The 20,297-nt window shown below is 34.2% G+C and overlaps 2 protein-coding genes across 3 annotated transcripts; one reads left to right on the top strand and one right to left on the bottom strand.

Moving 5' to 3' along the window:
• Window positions 1-148: 148 nt before the first annotated feature.
• On the top strand, window positions 149-11,864 carry LOC127956686 (dnaJ homolog subfamily C member 2). Its single transcript, XM_052554844.1, has 17 exons — window positions 149-405; window positions 1,223-1,413; window positions 1,495-1,570; window positions 2,149-2,247; window positions 2,336-2,477; window positions 2,555-2,635; window positions 2,725-2,790; window positions 3,445-3,536; window positions 3,638-3,759; window positions 4,709-4,858; window positions 4,941-5,029; window positions 5,103-5,172; window positions 6,316-6,503; window positions 6,643-6,743; window positions 6,822-6,932; window positions 10,583-10,743; window positions 11,687-11,864. Exons 1-17 carry the CDS (start codon window positions 351-353, stop codon window positions 11,753-11,755), a joined length of 1,863 nt encoding a protein of 620 aa, XP_052410804.1. The 5' UTR covers window positions 149-350; the 3' UTR covers window positions 11,756-11,864.
• On the bottom strand, window positions 11,710-18,675 carry pmpcb (peptidase, mitochondrial processing subunit beta). 2 transcript variants are annotated; one of them, XM_052554846.1, is made up of 14 exons: window positions 18,513-18,675; window positions 18,141-18,257; window positions 16,951-17,037; window positions 16,741-16,870; window positions 16,464-16,662; window positions 15,564-15,643; window positions 15,361-15,467; window positions 14,032-14,175; window positions 13,795-13,955; window positions 13,639-13,724; window positions 12,845-12,933; window positions 12,135-12,210; window positions 11,897-11,965; window positions 11,710-11,763 (listed from the first exon to the last, which is right to left on the bottom strand). In XM_052554846.1, the coding sequence occupies exons 1-13, from the start codon at window positions 18,591-18,593 to the stop codon at window positions 11,901-11,903; spliced, it is 1,422 nt and encodes a 473-aa protein (XP_052410806.1). In that variant the 5' UTR covers window positions 18,594-18,675; the 3' UTR covers window positions 11,710-11,763; window positions 11,897-11,900. The 2 variants fall into 2 exon arrangements, with proteins under 2 accessions (XP_052410806.1, XP_052410805.1); XM_052554845.1 differs by lacking the exon at window positions 11,710-11,763 and having other exon boundaries at window positions 11,797-11,965.
• Between the last annotated feature and the right edge of the window lie 1,622 nt (window positions 18,676-20,297).

Here is a 20,297-nt window from a genome sequence, read left to right on the forward strand (position 1 = left end):
GCAAAAAATGAAATATATATTTATTATGGCTTTACTGTAGTTATGTGAAATAGAAAGGCAACTTTTTGTTTGTTTGCCAACCGCAATAAAAAGCCAGAAGAAGAAGAAGAATTCTGTGGTAAGAAGAAGAAGAAGAAGAATGCTGTGGTAGCGGAACCAAATGTCATCGAGCTGCAGCGCGCCGGAAGGCTGTGAGTGTAACACAGATTCCCGGCAGACGGACAGTTTTGCGGGGCCCATGTGGATCTGAAAGACCCGAGCGAAACAGCAGCTTAAGAATCCCTGACTCAAGCCGATCTTTCACGCTAATGCGATCTCTTTAGGTCGTCCGTGTGTGTGAACTCGTGAAGATGTTGAAGGAGGCGTCAGACGGGCAGCTTACAGCGCTTTATAACGCGGTCTCCGGTGAGTGTCACAGTAATGAGACACAGCAGATCTGGACACATCACACATTATACTGGAGATATTTCTCATAGTCACATATTGTGTTGCCATGCTCTATCGCTGAAATTAATAATCTCAAACTGAGATTAATATAGACACAGTAGAAACAAAGGATCACCCTTTCAGTCACCAGACCTGACTGATTTTAATTTACGTAAAGATAAGTTTTGTTTAAAACGCTCTCAAAATAGAATGAAAAAAAAAAGATGGACTCTCTTTACACAATAATGATGGGTGTGATTTTTTTTTTTTTAAAGTGTTATGTGGCAGATACTGTACTATTTTTTGATCTATATAAAAAACATTATTAATACTAATATTTATTATTTAAATTTCTAAATGTTGGGGTGGGAAAGTTAACTATAAATAATAAGTAAAAAAATAAAGTAATAACAGTAATTATTTTGTTAAAAGAATAAAACATTTCTAATACATTTTTGTTAAAAATTGCTGAAAACAGAAGTGCTGCTTGATTATTCTCATTTATATATATATATATATATATATATATATATATATATATATATATATATATAATATATGTGTGTGTGTGTGTGTGTTTGTTTTATAAATAATAATATTTATTCATAATTTTAACATTGTTATATGTTAGGGTGATTAAAAATAGCTTGAAATTATAAGTAATAAAATTAAATAAATAAAGTGCTATATAAAATGAACATAATTTATGTATTAAAATGACCTTGATCTTTTTTTTTTTACCATACAAGGAAATACTGTTTATGCAATGGGTGTTTGCTTTGTGTCTTGGTCTCAGCTTCGGAGCAGGTTCAGTTTGAGCCGGTGGGTCGCTGGTTCGAGGCGTTTCTGAAACGCAGGAGTAGAAATGTGTCTGCCTCATTTCAAGAGCTGGAGGAAGAGGAGGAGCTGTCTGAGGAAGAGGAGGACGAGGAGCTGCAGCTGGAGGAGTATCCCATGCTGAAGACACTGGACCCCAAAGACTGGAAGGTGTGTGTAGAGATGTGTGTCTCTGTCAGAGCCGTGAGACTCTGAACTGAATGCACTGACATGCTTCTCTTGACTTTACAGAACCAAGATCACTACGCTGTTTTAGGTCTCGCACACATCCGCTACAAAGCAACTCAGAAACAGATCAAAGCTGCTCGTAAGTTTGACTTTTTGTGTGTTTCAAAATCTTTGTACAATAATGGTTAATAGTTTTTAAGTACAATTTTTTTTGTATGTCAATTCTGCACATTAAGGCTGCTTTTATTTTATCAAAAATACTTGATCAAAATACTTTCAAAAGTATCAAAAGTGACAGTAAATACATTGACAATGTTAAAAAAGATTTATATTTCAAATAAATGCTGTTCTTTTGTTCTTTCTATTCATCATTGAATCCTGAAAATATATATTTCTAAATTAAAATATTCAACAAATTTTTAACATTGCTACTAACATTGCTACTATATAATAATCACAAATGTTTCTTGAGCAACAAATCAGCATATCAGAATGATTTCTGAAGATCATGTGACACTGAAGACTGCAGTAATGATGCTGAAAATGTATCTTTGATCACAGAAATAAATTACATTTCAACAGATATTCACAAAGAAAACTGCTATTTTAAATGTAACAATATTTACAGATTTTTTTACTGCGTAATGAATGGAGCTTCGGAGAGCTCTTTAAAGTGGTAAAGAGTATTTCGCAGTAACGTGCAGTTGTTCTCCACAGATAAAGCCATGGTCCTCAAACATCACCCGGACAAGAGGAAAGCAGCAGGAGAGCAGATTGTGGAGGGAGATAATGATTATTTCACTTGCATAACAAAAGGTTGGGACCTTATTGCTTCATTATAAGTGAAATAAAGGGGTTTGTGCATACGAGAGGTCCTTTATGTTCTCTGGTGTGCTGCCTTCAGCAATGGAGATGCTGTCGGATCCGGTGAAGCGGAGAGCGTTTGACAGCGTGGATCCCACGTTTGACAACATGGTTCCTTCAAAAGCAGAAGGCAAAGAAAACTTCTTCGAGGTGTTTGCGCCGGTGTTTGAGAGGAACAGCAGGTAAACGCCTAATAAGACTGATTCAGAGGATTCAGGTTCAGTGCTGGAGATCACACTGCTGTGTTTCTCTCAATCAGGTGGACCGTGAAAAAACACGTCCCGAGTCTGGGAAGCATGGACTCGTCTTTTGAAGATGTAGATAATTTCTATTCCTTTTGGTAAGTAAATATCAGATTTATTCATACATTTTGAGGCAAACTAATGCTGGAAGAAAAAAAAAAAAAAAATTTCTCTTTTGTTTCTGAAGGTACAACTTTGACTCGTGGAGGGAATTTTCATATTTAGATGAAGAGGAAAAGGAAAAAGCTGAATGGTAAATAATGCTTTGTATTTTGTAAAATTTTTACTATTACTGCATGTGGTTATTAAAGGTGACAAACGAAACCATTAAAATACTAGTTGCCAATTTTTTATAGAATTTGAGTTAAAAAAAAAAGTTAATGAAACAAAATTTAACTTAAAAATTCTGAAAACCGAAAATATTCAGATGAAACTAATTCAAACTATAAAAAAATGTGTACTAAAATAAAACTTTTCTACTTTGTGCCATTTGATTTAATTCATTAAAATTTATCTGAAAACATAAACAATTTATTAAAATGAACGATTTTTGAACCTCATTAAAACTAAAAAAGAAAAGATTCAATAAAAATTACTTTTACAACAAAATTAAACTTTAATAATTGTAAAAACTGAAAATATACAGATGAAACCAGTTCAAAATATGAAGAAATGAACACTAAAATAACACTTTTCTATTTGTAGCATTTGATTTAATAAATTAAAATTAATCTGAAAAGAGAAACAATTTATTAAAATGAACGATTTTTGAACTTCATTAAAACTAAAAAAGAAAGGATTCAGTAAAAATGACAGTGAACACAGTTAACTGATTTAAAACTATAATAGTTTCCATTTACAATAACTGTTTCCTTTTTGTGGTGTTTGTGTGTGATTTTGCGATCAGTCGAGATGAGAGGAGGTGGATTGAGAAACAGAACCGAGCCTCTCGAGCTCAGAGGAAGAAGGAAGAGATGAACAGGATACGGACACTCGTCGGTAAGTTTGGGATGAGACACGAGGAACATGATCTCACTGTGAGCGTCTGTGTGAATGTGTGTGTGTGTGTGTGTGTGTGTGTGTGTGTGTGTGTGATGCAGACACGGCCTACAACTGCGACCCACGAATAAAGAAATTCAAAGAGGAGGAGAAAGCCAGGAAAGAGTCGGAGAAGAAGGCCAAAGCCGATGCGAAGAAACGAGAGCAGGAGGAGAAAGAACGGGTCAGGATCTCTCTATCTATCTCTCTATCTATCTATCTATCTCTCTATCTATCACTCTCTCTCTCTATCTCTCTATCTATCACTCTCTCTATCTCTCTATCTATCTATCTATCTATCTATCTATCTATCGATCTATAAATTAAAATAAATAATTATTTTGTATATTGCAAATGTAATATATTATTTGTATTTGTTTGAGGTGGATACATTTTTTATGTTGTAACTTTATTACATTGCCAATATATTATATGTTTTAATATTTTTGGAAAGAAATTAATAACTAAAAATACATATATATATATATATATATATATATATATATATATATATATATATATATATATATATATATATAATAAAGCTTAAGTGAAATAAAATAAAGTTTCTAGATGCCAAAGCAGTATTTGTAATTTTAATTAAGTTTAAGTTGATGTACAAATCAACCAAAACGAAATTAAAAAAAAAAAAAAAATACAAATGATAATGCACAACAAATTGTATATATTTTATAGATTTTATTATGTATAATGATTGTTATATTATAATTAACATATATAATTTATATTATTGTATTATTTAAACTTTTTTTTTTAATGCCAGTTTATTTGCCCATCAATCAAAAGCTGTGCCTGTTTTTTTTATTTTTTATTGTTATTTTCTGTTAATGGAACCACATTTTCTTTTTTCCCCCAATTATCCTGTTGTGCTTTTTGACTAAACGCTGCAGTATTAGTGTTTCCACGTCACTTTTGTAAAAGAGATTTTTAATCTCGGAACGTTTTACCTGGTTAAATAAAGGACAAATAAATAAAGTATCACTTAATTATACAGTCAAGCTCTACAGGTACATAATATATATACTAACTATAGTCATTACAATGATCTTAAGTCACTTTAATCTGTCGTATATATAGTCATACGCGGCTCTCTCTTGGTTTTATGTGTGCAGGCGCGTCAGGAAGAGGAGGCAGCGGCGCGGATGCAGAGGGAGAAGGAGGAAGAGGCGGCGAGACAGGCAGCACAGCAGGCCAAGAAAGAGAAAGAAGTCCAGAAGAAAGCTATCAAGAAAGAACGGCAGAAGCTCAGGACGACCTGCAAGGCAGGAGACCCTCACATCATCTCACACATTCAGCTCCGAGAGCTTCTCATCCTCATCTCTGTCTCTCTTCTTCTTCTCTCAGACTCACAGCTACTTCACAGACAATGAAGCCGACGGCGTCAGGATGATGGAGGAGGTGGAGAAGCTCTGCGACCGCTTGGAGCTGACCAGGTGATTATTGTGAGTCGATTCTCTGAACTCAGCTGCACGTGAGAGAAATATTGAGTTTTGGTTTGATTTGTAGTTTGCAGATGCTGAATGAAGCGCTGGCCTCGGGGAATAAAGAGCAGAGTAAAGCAGCTCTGGAGAAACAGGTGAGAAACACACACAGCGTTTGCTTTAAGCTGTAAATCTGTGCATGTATGCAAACATTTGGGGTCTGTATGATTTTTAAAAGAAGTCCCTTGTTTTCACAAAGGCATTTTTATTTGATCAAAAATACAGTTCAAATTTATTTGTCTAATATTATAAAAATTTTAGATAACCGTTTTCTGTGAATATAAAGTAAAGTGTAATTTATTCCTGTAATGTAAAGCTGAATTTTACAGTCTTCAGTGTCACATGATCTACAGAAATCATGCTGCTCAAGAAACATTTCTGATTATTTTAACAGATAATAAATCCGATATTTTTGTGGAAACTGCTATACGTTTTGTTTTATTTTTAGATAAATAGAAAGTTTAAAAGAACAGCATTTATTAGAATCATAAATAATAATACTAATACTTATAATTTACCATTATCATTAATTATATAGACAAATCTTAATATTATTTTAATTTATATTAATAAATATTATAATACATACACTCTTATTATACCAAAGCATTATTACGTTACAAATAATGACAAACAAATAAATAAAGCAATAACAAATATTAAGGTAGATTTAGAATTAATTGGCAAGTAATATTAATAAAAATATTTGAATAAAATTATATTAGCATTTTAAAAATAAACATTATAAACATATATTAATAATATTTGTATAATACATATACATCTTAATATTTTTGTGGAAATTGTGATTTAAAAAAAAGACATACATTGTATTTTTAAGTGCAAAAGAACAGCAAAAATACCTATGATAATTATTAGTAATGAATTACAATTACTAAAATTATTTAATATAATTAGTTGTTATTATTATTATTTGGAAAACATGTTTTTTTTTTTTAGGATTACTTTGATGAATAGAAAGTTCAAAAGAACATTTATTTTTTAATTTAGATAAAAATACATCTTATAATTATTAGTAAAGATGTTACAATTACAAAAACAAATATTAAAGTAATTACTCATTTAATAATAATAATTATTAATATATATATTTTCCGATTTTTTAGCAACTTTCCTGCTGTTTGATCAATTTGCATGCATTTAAAAGAAATCCCTGCTGAGCCCAAACTTCTGAAGGGTCCTGTAGTTGCTCTGAGGATTTGTTTCTGCGGTTGCAGGTGCAGGAGGTGAACGTTCAGATGCAGAAGGAGAAGGAGGCGGAGATGCAGGCGCAGCAGGCGGCGCGAGGGGCGGAGCACACCAGCGCAGGAGGAGGAGGAGGAGCCAATAACAGAGGCTGGAACGAGGAAGATCTGCAGCTGCTCATCAAAGCCGTCAACCTGTTTCCCGCCGGAACCAACGCCAGGTGAGTCTCCATGCAAACCATTCAGATGTTACAGTGTTTCTGTGGAATCGAAGGAAGTGATTCCATGTTCCTGTGGCTCAGTGGTAGAGCATTAGCAAACAAATAAACAAACTGACTGAGGTGTGCTGTGATTGGACAGATGGGAGGTGATCGCCAGCTACATGAACCAGCACTCCAGCAGCGGCGTGAAGAGAACGGCCAAAGACGTCATCAATAAAGCTAAAACACTGCAGAAGCTGGGTACGTAACCGCGGTTTGGCTTGATAATGTACGCTAGATTGAAGTTGTACGGCTAATTTTCTCGGTTCTTGATGGCAGATCCTCACCAGAAAGACGAGATCAACCGAAAGGCCTTTGAGAAGTTCAGGAAGGAGCATTCAGTTGTTCCTCAGACGGTAGACAACGCTGCGCCATCAGAGAGATTCGATGGTAAGTCACATGATACTTGTCATGAGTATTGATGAGGTAGAATTAGAAAAAACTTGCAAGTAAATAATAATAAATTTTAAATAAATTAATATTTTCTCAATATTAAATTTTTTTATATATATTTTTTTTTTATAAATATTTTATTTTTAAATGATTTATATTACAATTCTTAATATTAATCATATTATTAATAAGTATTATTATAATATTCATAACCCAGATTTATTTATAGATTTTACTAATTGTAATGCAAGAAGATTGCCAAAGCATTGTTACACAGAACAAATAATAAAATTATTAATAAAATATGAATTATAGTATTAATATTGATTTTTATAATAATGGAAGCTGATTAATAAAGTAGAATTTCAATAAGGTGCCAAGTAATTAATAAAATAAGATCTCTTTTCCTTTTTAAAAATAAAAATAATATTACTATTAATAAATTAAAAATAGCTTAATTTTGATAATATTGGGGGTTATCACTTCTGTGACTCTTTTATTATAATGCAAGCTGATTAATGGGAATGAAAACAAAACTGGCTGTATTACACTTTTTTTGAGCAGTAAATAACACAGTTATTTTATTATATAAAATGAATAATATATATATATATATATATATATATATATATATATATATATATATATTAGGGGTGTAACGATACGCGTATTCGTATTGAACCGTTCGGTACGACGCTTTCGGTTCGGTACGCGGTACGCATTATGTATACCGAACGGTTCGTTGGAGTAATTAATTATATTTGAAAAAAAAAAAAAAGAGAGAGAAAGAAATATAATGATATGCGTTCAACAAGGTAGCCCAATAACCCAAACAACGTAACAGGCAACGCCCCTGACACCCCCGAAGAAGAAAAAAACACCATCTTATATGTTTATGTTAGGCTACTCAGCAGGCGCTCGCTCACTCAGTACACGCTGAAGGCTCGTTGCAAAATAGCCAATGCGTTTAACAGACTAGAAATGAGAAGATCCTCCAATAACCAACAGGTCTGGTGTTTGGGTGCACTTTGGATTCCCTTTAAGCTATAATGGTGATGGCAAGAGAGTGGTGGATAAAAAAACAACGGTATGTCGTTCTCCTCCTTTCCAAAGCGCTCGGGCAGAAGCGCTCATGAGGCGTCTGTCTTTGCTAAGCAACAATGACGTGCTCTCTCCATGAGACGCGGAAATTTCAGCGAAGGATAAATGGATTTGCAGCTCTAAAAATCGCTTGCAGTAGCTCTGCTACTGAATTTATTTCAAAATTGCAATCCATATACAACTATGATCAGCTGTTCCTTCATCTTGGCTGAGCTCTCAACGTTGTTACGGGAAAGGATGAAGCTGATTGGTTGGTTCTTGTCACATGACCCGCATGTATATATATATATACAGTATTGTTCAAAATAATAGCAGTACAATGTGACTAACCAGAATAATCAAGGTTTTTCGTATATTTTTTATTGCTACGTGGCAAACAAGTTACCAGTAGGTTCAGTAGATTCTCAGAAAACAAATGAGACCCAGCATTCATGATATGCACGCTCTTAAGGCTGTGCAATTGGGCAATTAGTTGAATTAGTTGAAAGGGGTGTGTTCAAAAAAATAGCAGTGTGGCATTCAATCACTGAGGTCATCAATTTTGTGAAGAAACAGGTGTGAATCAGGTGGCCCCTATTTAAGGATGAAGCCAACACTTGTTGAACATGCATTTGAAAGCTGAGGAAAATGGGTCGTTCAAGACATTGTTCAGAAGAACAGCGTACTTTGATTAAAAAATTGATTAGAGAGGGGAAAACCTATGAAGAGGTGCAAAAAATGATAGGCTGTTCAGCTAAAATGATCTCCAATGCCTTAAAATGGAGAGCAAAACCAGAGAGACGTGGAAGAAAACGGAAGACAACCATCAAAATGGATAGAAGAATAACCAGAATGGCAAAGGCTCAGCCAATGATCACCTCCAGGATGATCAAAGACAGTCTGGAGTTACCTGTAAGTACTGTGACAGTTAGAAGACGTCTGTGTGAAGCTAATCTATTTTCAAGAATCCCCCGCAAAGTCCCTCTGTTAAAAAAAAGGCATGTGCAGAAGAGGTTACAATTTGCCAAAGAACACATCAACTGGCCTAAAGAGAAATGGAGGAACATTTTGTGGACTGATGAGAGTAAAATTGTTCTTTTTGGGTCCAAGGGCCACAGGCAGTTTGTGAGACGACCCCCAAACTCTGAATTCAAGCCACAGTACACAGTGAAGACAGTGAAGCATGGAGGTGCAAGCATCATGATATGGGCATGTTTCTCCTACTATGGTGTTGGGCCTATTTATCGCATACCAGGGATCATGGATCAGTTTGCATATGTTAAAATACTTGAAGAGGTCATGTTGCCCTATGCTGAAGAGGACATGCCCTTGAAATGGTTGTTTCAACAAGACAATGACCCAAAACACACTAGTTTTGGGCTGGACGGATCCTCGGGCTGGACGGAATTTTCTCGGGCTTCCAATCGAAAGGTTGTGGGTTCTAGTCTCGGGCCGGACGGAATTGTGGGTGGGGGTAGTGCATGAACCGCTCTCTCTCCACCTTCAATACCATGACTTAGGTGCCCTTGAGCAAGGCATCGAACCCCCAACTGCTCCCCGGGCGCCGCAGCATAAATGGCTGCCCACTGCTCCGGGTGTGTGCTCACAGTGTGTGTGTGTGTGTGTTCACTGCCTGTGTGCGTGCATTTCGGATGGGTTAAATGCAGAGCACAAATTCTGAGTATGGGTCACCATACTTGGCTGAATGTCACTTCACTTTAAACGGGCAAAGTCTTGGTTCCAAACCAACAAAATTAATGTTATGGAGTGGCCAGCCCAATCTCCAGACCTTAATCCAATTGAGAACTTGTGGGGTGATATCAAAAATGCTGTTTCTGAAGCAAAACCAAGAAATGTGAATGAATTGTGGAATGTTGTTAAAGAATCATGGAGTGGAATAACAGCTGAGAGGTGCCACAAGTTGGTTGACTCCATGCCACACAGATGTCAAGCAGTTTTAAAAAACTGTGGTCATACAACTAAATATTAGTTTAGTGATTCACAGGATTGCTAAATCCCAGAAAAAAAAAATGTTTGTACAAAATAGTTTTGAGTTTGTACAGTCAAAGGTAGACACTGCTATTTTTTTGAACACACCCCTTTCAACTAATTGCCCAATTGCACAGCCTTAAGAGCGTGCATATCATGAATGCTGGGTCTTGTTTGTTTTCTGACAATCTACTGAACCTACTGGTAACTTGTTTGCCACGTAGCAATAAAAAATATACTAAAAACCTTGATTATTCTGGTTAGTCACATTGTACTGCTATTATTTTGAACAATTCTGTGTATATATATATATATATATATATATATATATATATATATATATATATATATATATATATATATATATATATATACTTTTTTTTTTTTTTGTATTAAAATTAGATTTTTAAGAAAAACAAAATTCTGCCAGTGATTTTGGCTTATCAGCACTTTTGCTTTTTCTGTAACATGGAGAGAGTGCATGTATTTAAATTTACATTTATGCATTTAGCAGGATTTATCGTTGTCACAAAATCAGTCCTGTTCTGAACAGTCACTCATCCAAATGTTTCCTCCAGCTGTTAGCGCCGAGTCCAACTCCTCACCCTGGACCACAGAGGAGCAGAAGCTTCTGGAGCAGGCACTGAAGACGTTCCCGGTGAACACGCCGGAGCGCTGGGAGAAGATCTCGGACGCTGTGCCCGGACGCTCCAAGAAAGACTGCATGAAGAGATACAAGGTATGATCTTCTGCATCGATATTCATCAAAAACTGACAGGCTTTGTAACACACACACACTATAGGGTCTTTTCTTAATTTTGGCCTAATTGTTTATGTGCAGCATTGCCCAAGAATTTATTTGCAGAACAATGAAATGAGCAATAACAATTATTAAAAAGGTAGAATTAGAATAAGTTGTCAATTATGTATTAAAATAAGGCCTTTATATTATTAAATTAGTAAGAATAATTATACTAACAATAACAAACAATTATAATTAATATAATTGAAATAAGTTTATTACTTGGATATTACGCGAAACAAATAATGACAAAAATTAAAATAATAAATATTAAGTTAGAACTGGAATAAGGTGTGAAGTAATAATTATTATTATCTTAATTATTATTTAAAATTCTAGAGTAATATTAAATAATCAACCCAATTTATAATATATTATACACTTTTACATCGGTTTAAATAATAATAAACAATTATATAAATTAATATTTAATATCATTAATATTATTATGTCTTTAATTCACAATCTAGCTATAATGCAAGCTGATTAATAAGGTAGAATTAAGAATGAGGTACAAAGTAATTTCTTTTATATATAACAATATTTACAAATACCGTAATTATGCTAATAAAATTTAATATAATGCAGGCTGATTAATAAACTAGAATTTTGAACAAGGTAATACATTTAAGTAAATATTTTAACAATATGTAAAATCTTAATTAAAATAAGTGTAAATTTTATATCCATAACACACACATTTATTACAATGCATGCGGATTAATGTAGATTTAAATGGTGCCATGTAATTAATGAACAAAAAAATAATAATGTTTAGTGTTGTTACTAACAATAACAAAAAAATTAACAAAAAAAAATCTTCTTATAATAATGTGTGTAACAGCTGTCGATGTGCTTCTCTCTCTCTGTGTTTCTGCAGGAGCTGGTGGAGATGATAAAGGCTAAGAAAGCTGCCCAGGAGCAGGTCACCGCTAAAAACAAGAAATGACAAACGTGCAGCAGGGAAAGAAAACGCACGCACACACCATGGTCTTTTAACTTTATTGTGTTGTTCTTTATTTTATAATAAAATAAACATGAAAAAAGCACACATTAAATTCTCTTGTTTTCGTAACTGTTAATGCTTCACCTCCTCACGTCCGTAACCAATGCATGCCGCTGCAGATGCCGTTATAGTCCGGGAGCTGCTCGATCGGACCTGAAATCATAGGTATCTGGTTATCAGTCTGAAAGCAGCGTTTCCTGTCGCGCTGCTCTCTTTCAGGTCCTGGAGTGATGAGTTCAGGCAGGTGCGTTTAGTTATGAAGACACTCCAGGACCAGAGCTTAGAAAAAAGCAGAAGTTACAGAGAAAATATGAATACTCACCAACGGCTGCTATAGCAGGGGCTTTATTAAAGATGTATTTCATACACACGTCTTTGATGGTTGTGGCGTCTATGGCCTGAGAGAAGAAGCAGCAGCATTCAGACTAAAGCCCTTGTCATGTGGACAGAAGGTCATTTCTACATTTACAGGAGTGAGTCTGTGATTTTATTTATTGCTGTCCGAATCCTGTTTTTCTTTCCACTAATAATAATGCAGTCATTTTAAAATATGAAATACATTAATATTAGGGCTTGGAAAATTAATTTTTCCAGTCAAGAAAGTAGTTAACCCAATATCTACCTTATGTAAATGTAAAAAAAAAAAAGTTTGCATTCTTATTTCTGCTAATTTCCATATTTTATAATATCCATCATTTAAGAGAGAAAACTGAAGACAGCGCAAATGCAAGATCATTAAGCCAAAGCATGTCAGTTTTCCTATTTTTCAAGTAGTTTATATTTCTTTTCTATTCTTAAATTAATTATAATTAAAGAAATTATTTTTTACAGATCACAGTCCGACCTCATAACACGTTTGCAGGATCGTAATTTCACTTGCCCACCTTACAAAGTTGCATGCACGAACTTTACACAAATTAATTTTACAGTCACACCCGTGAGAAACAGTAACTGTTTGAATAAAGCAATAGATGACCAGCCGTTGAATGTGGGTCAGATATCAGGTCTAAGGTCAGCTTGTATGTTACTCACATCTATTCTGGCCTCCAGCTCGTGCAGAGGAATCCTGCGGCTGTAACACAGCATCTGCCGGCCGATGTCCTCACAGATGGGAGTGGATCCTACAGAAGAGATTGATTGGGTTTCTGCAGGTCTTAACCCTCTCAAGGCAGGCGTTGCTGATTTGCAACAGTTAAAAACTAACTACCTTATTACTCCAGATACATATTTTATGTATCTGGAGTACTAAAAACTTGTTACTAAAACTTAATTTGAGCCTGAGAGGGTTAATCTTAAATTGCCCTTTCACAAAATAAGGTCTTAAATTCAAGTTAAAAGTCTTACATTTGTAAAGTTACAAATTAAATTTAGCATTCACTGCAAAAAAAAAAAAAATATATATATATCAGTATTTTGGCTTGTACTCATGATGAATTTACTTAAGTCAAAGAAATCAAGAAATCTTATGAAACTTTGAGAATTTATACTTAAACTTAATTAAGAGAAAAGTTTTTATACAAGTTTTTGTTTTATCACTACTTTGGCAGATTTCTCCTTTTTTTATTGACAAATTCACTAAATTTTGTGTATATAATTTTCGAACTTTAAGACGTTTGCACACAAAAAAAAAACAAGACAAAAACACTTTTTGCAGAAGATACATTAATAATTATTTCCATATTCTAGCTTTTCAGTTTGCGGTGTCTGTAAAATTAAAAAAAATTAAATCTTAAAATCTATTGGAATGTTTATTTACAATTGCAATTGTCTTTAAAAGGTCCTTATTTCCTTCCTAAACCCTGTTCATCGCGTGTTCCTGCTCTTACCGTCCAGGTGAAGCAGCATGTTTGTCCTCAGCAGGTTTTTGGCTCGGTTCACCTCACTTTCAGTCACACTCGTACACAGAGACATCCTAAAGAAAACCAGGTGTTAGCTGCTCATCTTTCAGCTCGACGGAAGCGCAGTGAACGTGAAGCTCTCACCACTCCAGCTGTGTGAAGCGCATCATGTCGCTGACGGTCCCTGCTTCACACACCATGTAAAGCCCCCACAGACCCGTGTCGGTGTAGCAGGTGTTGAAGGACTGGAAGCTGTGGCACAGGTTCCCCTGACACGCCATCTGTGCCAGCTTACTGGACAAGTTCTGATGGAAAACAAGGTGTGGTTAGTTGGGATTTGGGTCTTTTTTAGTTGAATGGTTTAGTGAAAGCGCTTCCCACCATCCCGCTGCCGAGCGAGCGATCCCAGTTCCCGATGAGTGTATTGGCCACCATGAGCGGGATGGTGTCCGGATGCGACCAGCCGACGGCCTCCACAGCGATGGCTATATGAGCCAGAGGCATCTTATCATCTCGCACACGGATCTGGGAGGAATCAAGAGCACAACTCCAGGTAATTCTTCTGAAGTGGCTGTTTTACCGCTTCATTCAGCAGGTTTGATTGTGCATGTGATGAATAAAGTGAGCTCATTTTTCCAACAGAAAACTACTGCCTCGTTTGTAGTCCTGCCGTTATTTCTTTTTATTAATGAAAATAAACGTAAATTTACTAACGTAAAAACATAAAAACTAAATTGACAAAAGCACACAACTCCCTCTCTGCAACAAAATAAAACAAGAATTTGAGCCTGGTTTTATATAGTGTTCAGATTTGTGTACTGGAAATATATGCAAATTAGTACAAATAATAAATATATGCTTTCTATATTCAGACATGGGATTTAAAAAAAAAAATAATAAATTCTAAAAAAAAAAAGTTTTGTAAAAATAAATAAAAGCATTTGAGCCTGTTTGATCCAATGTTCAGATTTATGTTTTGGGAATGTATGCAAATTAGTGCATATAATAATTATATAATCATTTGTATATTCAAACAAAACATTTAAGGAAACTTAAAACATTGCTCTAATGACATGCATTTTCAACAACAGGCTGTAAGAAAGCAGGATTATCGTAATTAACAAAAACTATTAAAAACATTTGTTAACTGAATTAAGGCTGAAACACAAAACTTAATTAGAAATGTTGCGTTGGCAACTAACTGAATTAGGTTTAAGATGGTGAAGCTAAGCATTAAAATTACTACATGGAAGTAAAAACTAAAACTGAAGTAAAAATAAACTTCAATATTTAACAAAAGCACATAATGGAATCTTGTAAAATCCTTTAACTCTAATAATGTAAACAAAATAAAATAAATGTTTAACCTGAACCTTGAACCACACTTTAAAGGGGTCCTGTATGTGCCTGGGCCAGCTGACCAATCAGAGCAAACTTGGCTTTTCAGAAAGGCGGGGCTTAATGAGACACACTAAAACTGCTTTGAAAAGTGGTGCTGCAGTAAATTTAAATGCTGCAATTAAAGCAGTTTACTAATCATCGCTCAATACATAAAGTTGTATTCACAATAATACACTTACAATAGTAGTCTCAGAAACTGTCACAGAACACAAAGAGAGGAATGACTCTTAAGTGCTGTCTATCATAACTGATTTTGAGCATCGTGTGTGTGTGTGTGTGTGTAATGAACTGGATCTGTGTTGTGTTCACCTCGCTGCCGGTGAAGTGGCAGGGCAGTAAAGCCTCTCCGCTGTATCTGGCGGGCAGCTTTCCGAAATGAAATTTGGCCAAATCAATAAGCTCACCGTGTGACACTCCTGAACGACAGAGAAACAGGGCTGGAGTATTAATGGTCCAATTCTGAGCCAGTAACAGATCTAACGAATCGAACCAAGGAAGTGATGCTGCTTTACCTCCGGCTGCAGCTAACACAATCCGTGGCCCTTTGTAGTGTGTTGTGATGTATTCCACCAGATCCCCTCGATTTATAGTTCTGCAGAACATCAAAAGGTTAAGGCAAGACACTACATTAGGTTTTTTTTTTTCTCAATCATTGCTAAATTTTGCTTTTATAACATTCAGAGTGGAAAGGAAACATCCAAAATAAACACATAAGAGTTCATTACATTTTATCTAAATGCATCTGTAGATTTGATAAATACAAAGCCTCATTTGTACATTTGAATAAGTATAAGTTATATACTTAATAATAAATAAATCAATAAATTAGTGGATTGATAGATTTATATATATATATATATATATATAAAATGATAAAATTAACAATCACCAAAAATTATTATATATATATATATATATATATATATATATATATATATATATTTTGCCAATTTGTCATCAAAAATCAGATCTCTGTTCTTAAAATACTAATATTTCCTAACCCTAAAACTATCAAAAAAATATTTATTAATTGAAATTATACAAATACAATTAGATACGATTAAATCTTGAAAATAAAAAAATCTTGCCTTGGCAACTAGACAAAAGTTTAAAGCTTTGAAATTACTCATTTAAAAATAATAATAGTAATACTTAAAAAAAAAAACAAATAAAAAAAAACAACACTATCAAAAAAATGAAACAAGAATTTTTAATCTACCAGTATTTTCAAAAAATCTATGCAAATTAGTGCATATTCAGATAGATGGATTACCATCATTAAACATAGCATTTCAGAAAACATGAAACACATGTCCTAACGTACCATGATTAATCATTTCTATTTTTTCTGTCCCTGTTCATCTTTGGTGTTTTAACAGAGGACAGCAGGACTGTAAATGAGTGACACGTACTTGATGTTCTCCGTAGGCCCCAGGATGGTTCTCCCGAGAGGCGTGTCCTGATAGGCTGTAGCGTGCAGGTAATCAAACACCACTTCCTGCAGGTTGGTCTCCACTTCCTGCATCTCTCGGAGAATGACGCCACGCTCGCGCTCGATCTCGGCCTCTCCCAGCGTGCTGTTCTGAATGATGTCCGCCAGGATTTCCACCGCTGCCAAAAGAGATGCATTTACAGCACACCCATAATGCCGTTCTGCCCGTCATGATGAGTTCATGTCTGCTGGCTTACCTCTGGGCAGATCTTTGGAGAACGCTTTGGCGTAGTACACCGTCTGCTCTCTGGAAGTGTAGGCGTTCAGGTGAGCTCCCATGTTCTCAATCTCAAGCTCCAGGTCCAGCTGAGACCTCTTCCTGGTGCCCTGAAACACAGCCACAGATCTGATGCTTTCTAAACTCCATTGTTTTGATATTCAGACATATTTCGAATCGTTTCTCGTACCTTGAAAGCCATGTGCTCCAGGAAGTGGGCTGTACCATTATTGCGCTCATTTTCATACCGGCTTCCAGCATCAATCCATAGACCAACCTGCATCATGTGACCAGAATAAGGGAAATTTAGGAAAATGGGGTCATTTCATCCAAGTCATCTCAATAGAAATAAGTGTGGTTTATCTGAATTCTGTGATCATTTACTTCCTCTAACAGAACTTTTTTTCACAATTCTGCTTTGTTAATTTTTTTATTATTATTATTACAGATTTATCATTACTTATTTTATCACATTAATTTTTTTTATTAGTTAATATTAATATCAGCTGTTTTTAATGCACAGTTTGGAGCTAATGAGGTTTTCATTTCACTGCACGTTTGTATTCTGTAATAAAACAATAATACAAATTTAAGTGTATCTAGCTATAATTTCTGCTAACATTTTTATTCAGATGCTCTAAAGAAAATGCATTTTCAAATAAATGAAAATGCATGTTTATTATCATTAGCCTATACTAAAACTATTAAAATATTTGGTTGATTAAATAAGGTTTAAATAAAATTAGAAATTAGAAATATTGCCAATAAAAAAAATAAAAATAATATTAATATTTAAAAATAATTAAATAACGCCTTAATAAAATTATTAAATGAAAACTTGAAAATTTGAAATGTTGCCTTGGATAACCAAGTTAAAACACCAAAATGGAAAATAAAAGTGGAAATATAATAAATTAAGCATAAATAAAAATCTTCAAACTAATAAAATTAACAAAACTACTACATGTATATGACGACATGATGCTAAAATACCTCTGGGAAGAAGGAGGTAAAATTATTGTTGTTCATCACATTGCATAACACATTTTGATACAAACACCATGTAAAAATGTGTTATTAAATTTCATTGGGATGCATTGCTTAGCTGTATTGCACCTATATTTGTTTTTTTAATTTGCATTTGATTCCGCACAAAAATACAAAACTCACTTGGCATATTAAGATGTGACTCTACTATGATATGCGATAAAATAAATACACTATGTTATCATTATTTCAGACATAGGTGTTTGGAAACCTCCCACATTATGTCAAAAAGAAGACAAGACCCCAACACGAATTTCAGTCACCTTAATTTTAATGTTGGATACTCAGCCACCTGACAGCAAACAAATCAAGCCGATTTTGATGTAAACTCACCGTGCATGTGGACAGGCCAGAGTCTTCAGAAGCCACTCGGAGTCCGTTCTCAAGGGTCGTGACCTTTGTCTCAGGTACATTTAAAACCACGTGACTGACAGCCTGAGTGGATCTGGTCTGAAACACAGACAGCACGCTTTAAATCATGCGACATAACCATGATTTACTCCGCAGCATATAATAGGTAAATCTACGACTTTGAGTGCTAATAAAATCAAATGTTTTCGCATAGTCATGTTATATTATCATATACGTTTTCATCACTGAGACCACGCCAGTCTCACCCCGACTGTTTTATTTGATTGCCAGGAAATGGTTTTCAATATTTTGGCATTTCTAAATGATATTAATGATGTATGTGTAATCTCTCACCCTGTTAATCGTTCTTGTGTTCAATAAATTCTTTATAAAGTGTCTCCCCGCTGCGCCGAAACGATGCACGGACGCCGCCATGCTGCTTGAATGACGCAGTTGAAGAGACGCGTTCGGATTGGACAGAAGTACGTTTACGTCATGCGTTTTTCAACGTGCTTTCGCCACAGACTAATACCCTTTTTATAATTATTATTATTAATAATTATATATTATAAAATTTAGGTCACATGACAAAATGGTTTCAGCCTTCACCTCCGCTTGATCTTCTCATTTTACGCCGTCTTTTGTGGCGAAATATGAAACTACATGATTTCACTTCACTTATATGACCAGCAGATGGCAGCTCTGAATCAAAGTTTAAAAAAAACAAAACAAAAAAAAACACATGCGCCAGATTATTTATGTGATATTTATTCGATATTTTTGCAAACGTGCGGATCGCAGATTATGTCTCATTATTTTAATTGAGAAAATACATTGAATATTTGGCAGACATGTTTATAAACGTTAGTGAACGGACATCATTACTGGATATACTAAAATAACAAGAGTTCCACCAGATGCATTTTATCTATATTATATACCGTGTATATATATATATATATATATTTTCATTTATTTAAAAACTAGATGAATTGCTATTATATACATGTTGCCTTGGCAGCTGTAAGGACCAAAATTATTAACGTAAAATAGCTAAAGCTGAAATAAAAATTAAGCCATATAGTATAAAAAATCTACTAAAAATTAAGAAAAAGCACATACAATTATTAAAATTAAAAATGGTATATTGTTATTTTATCTTTGTTTTAATGGGGTTTTGTTTATATTGTATTTCTTACTCGGAGCTGCCATCTACTGGTCATATGAGTGAACTTATCTTGTGTTTATTTATTTATTTATTTACTTATTTTATCAAATAATGGATAAAACTGTTGACTAAAGTTTATAAATGTTTTTTTTTTTGTGTTTCAAAAAATGTACTGTATTTTCTAAATTAAGATAGATCATTATAATTTTTCAAATAAATCATGCCATGCAGTGCATGGAATATTTAGTGACCAAAATAGGATACAAAAAATACAAATAGCAATATAAGTTCACTTATTAGACTACCAGATGGTAGTTTGAATAAAAGTTAAAAAAACAAAAATACACCTGGCATAAATATCACTGACAATCATTGAAACTGTTCCATCATACTTATTACAGTCATTATTGTTTTCAATGTTGCACATTTATGGTTATCATGTTCTTGCATGATGATCATATCTTTATGACTACGGAGTTTTTTTGTTGTTGTTTTTATCTTGTTTATGTAGAGCGCTTTTGATTCTCACTGTGTATGAAATGTGCTATAACAGGAAACTGCTTTGCATTTGTCCTTTCTAATCTTGAATGTGTTCGGCACTATTAATAAAAGATACGTAATCAAACATGAATGTTCTGATGGAAATTAATATGACATAAAAAAAAAGGTATTTTCAGGTCTTAATGAGTCTAGTGTGACAGTAGTTTGTCACAGTTGCGATAAATACTTTAAATGTATGTACTTTCTGCACTGCAAGCTCCTGACACCAAGATGAATTAGTTGTGAGTGTAAAAACACTTGGCAATAGCTTTTCCTGATTCTGACTCTCAATTGGAAGGCAACAAATATTTTCTCAAAGCATTAATAGCATTTTGACTTAAAAACAAAACAAAACACAGAAGCAAATTGTACCCACAGATAAGTGTATTTACCATGTAACTGTCAAGATGCTTGTAGGAACACCTGGTTTA

The sequence above is a fragment of the Carassius gibelio genome, chromosome B4 (genome assembly GCF_023724105.1).
Source record: "Carassius gibelio isolate Cgi1373 ecotype wild population from Czech Republic chromosome B4, carGib1.2-hapl.c, whole genome shotgun sequence".
Taxonomy (NCBI): Eukaryota; Metazoa; Chordata; class Actinopteri; order Cypriniformes; family Cyprinidae; genus Carassius; species Carassius gibelio.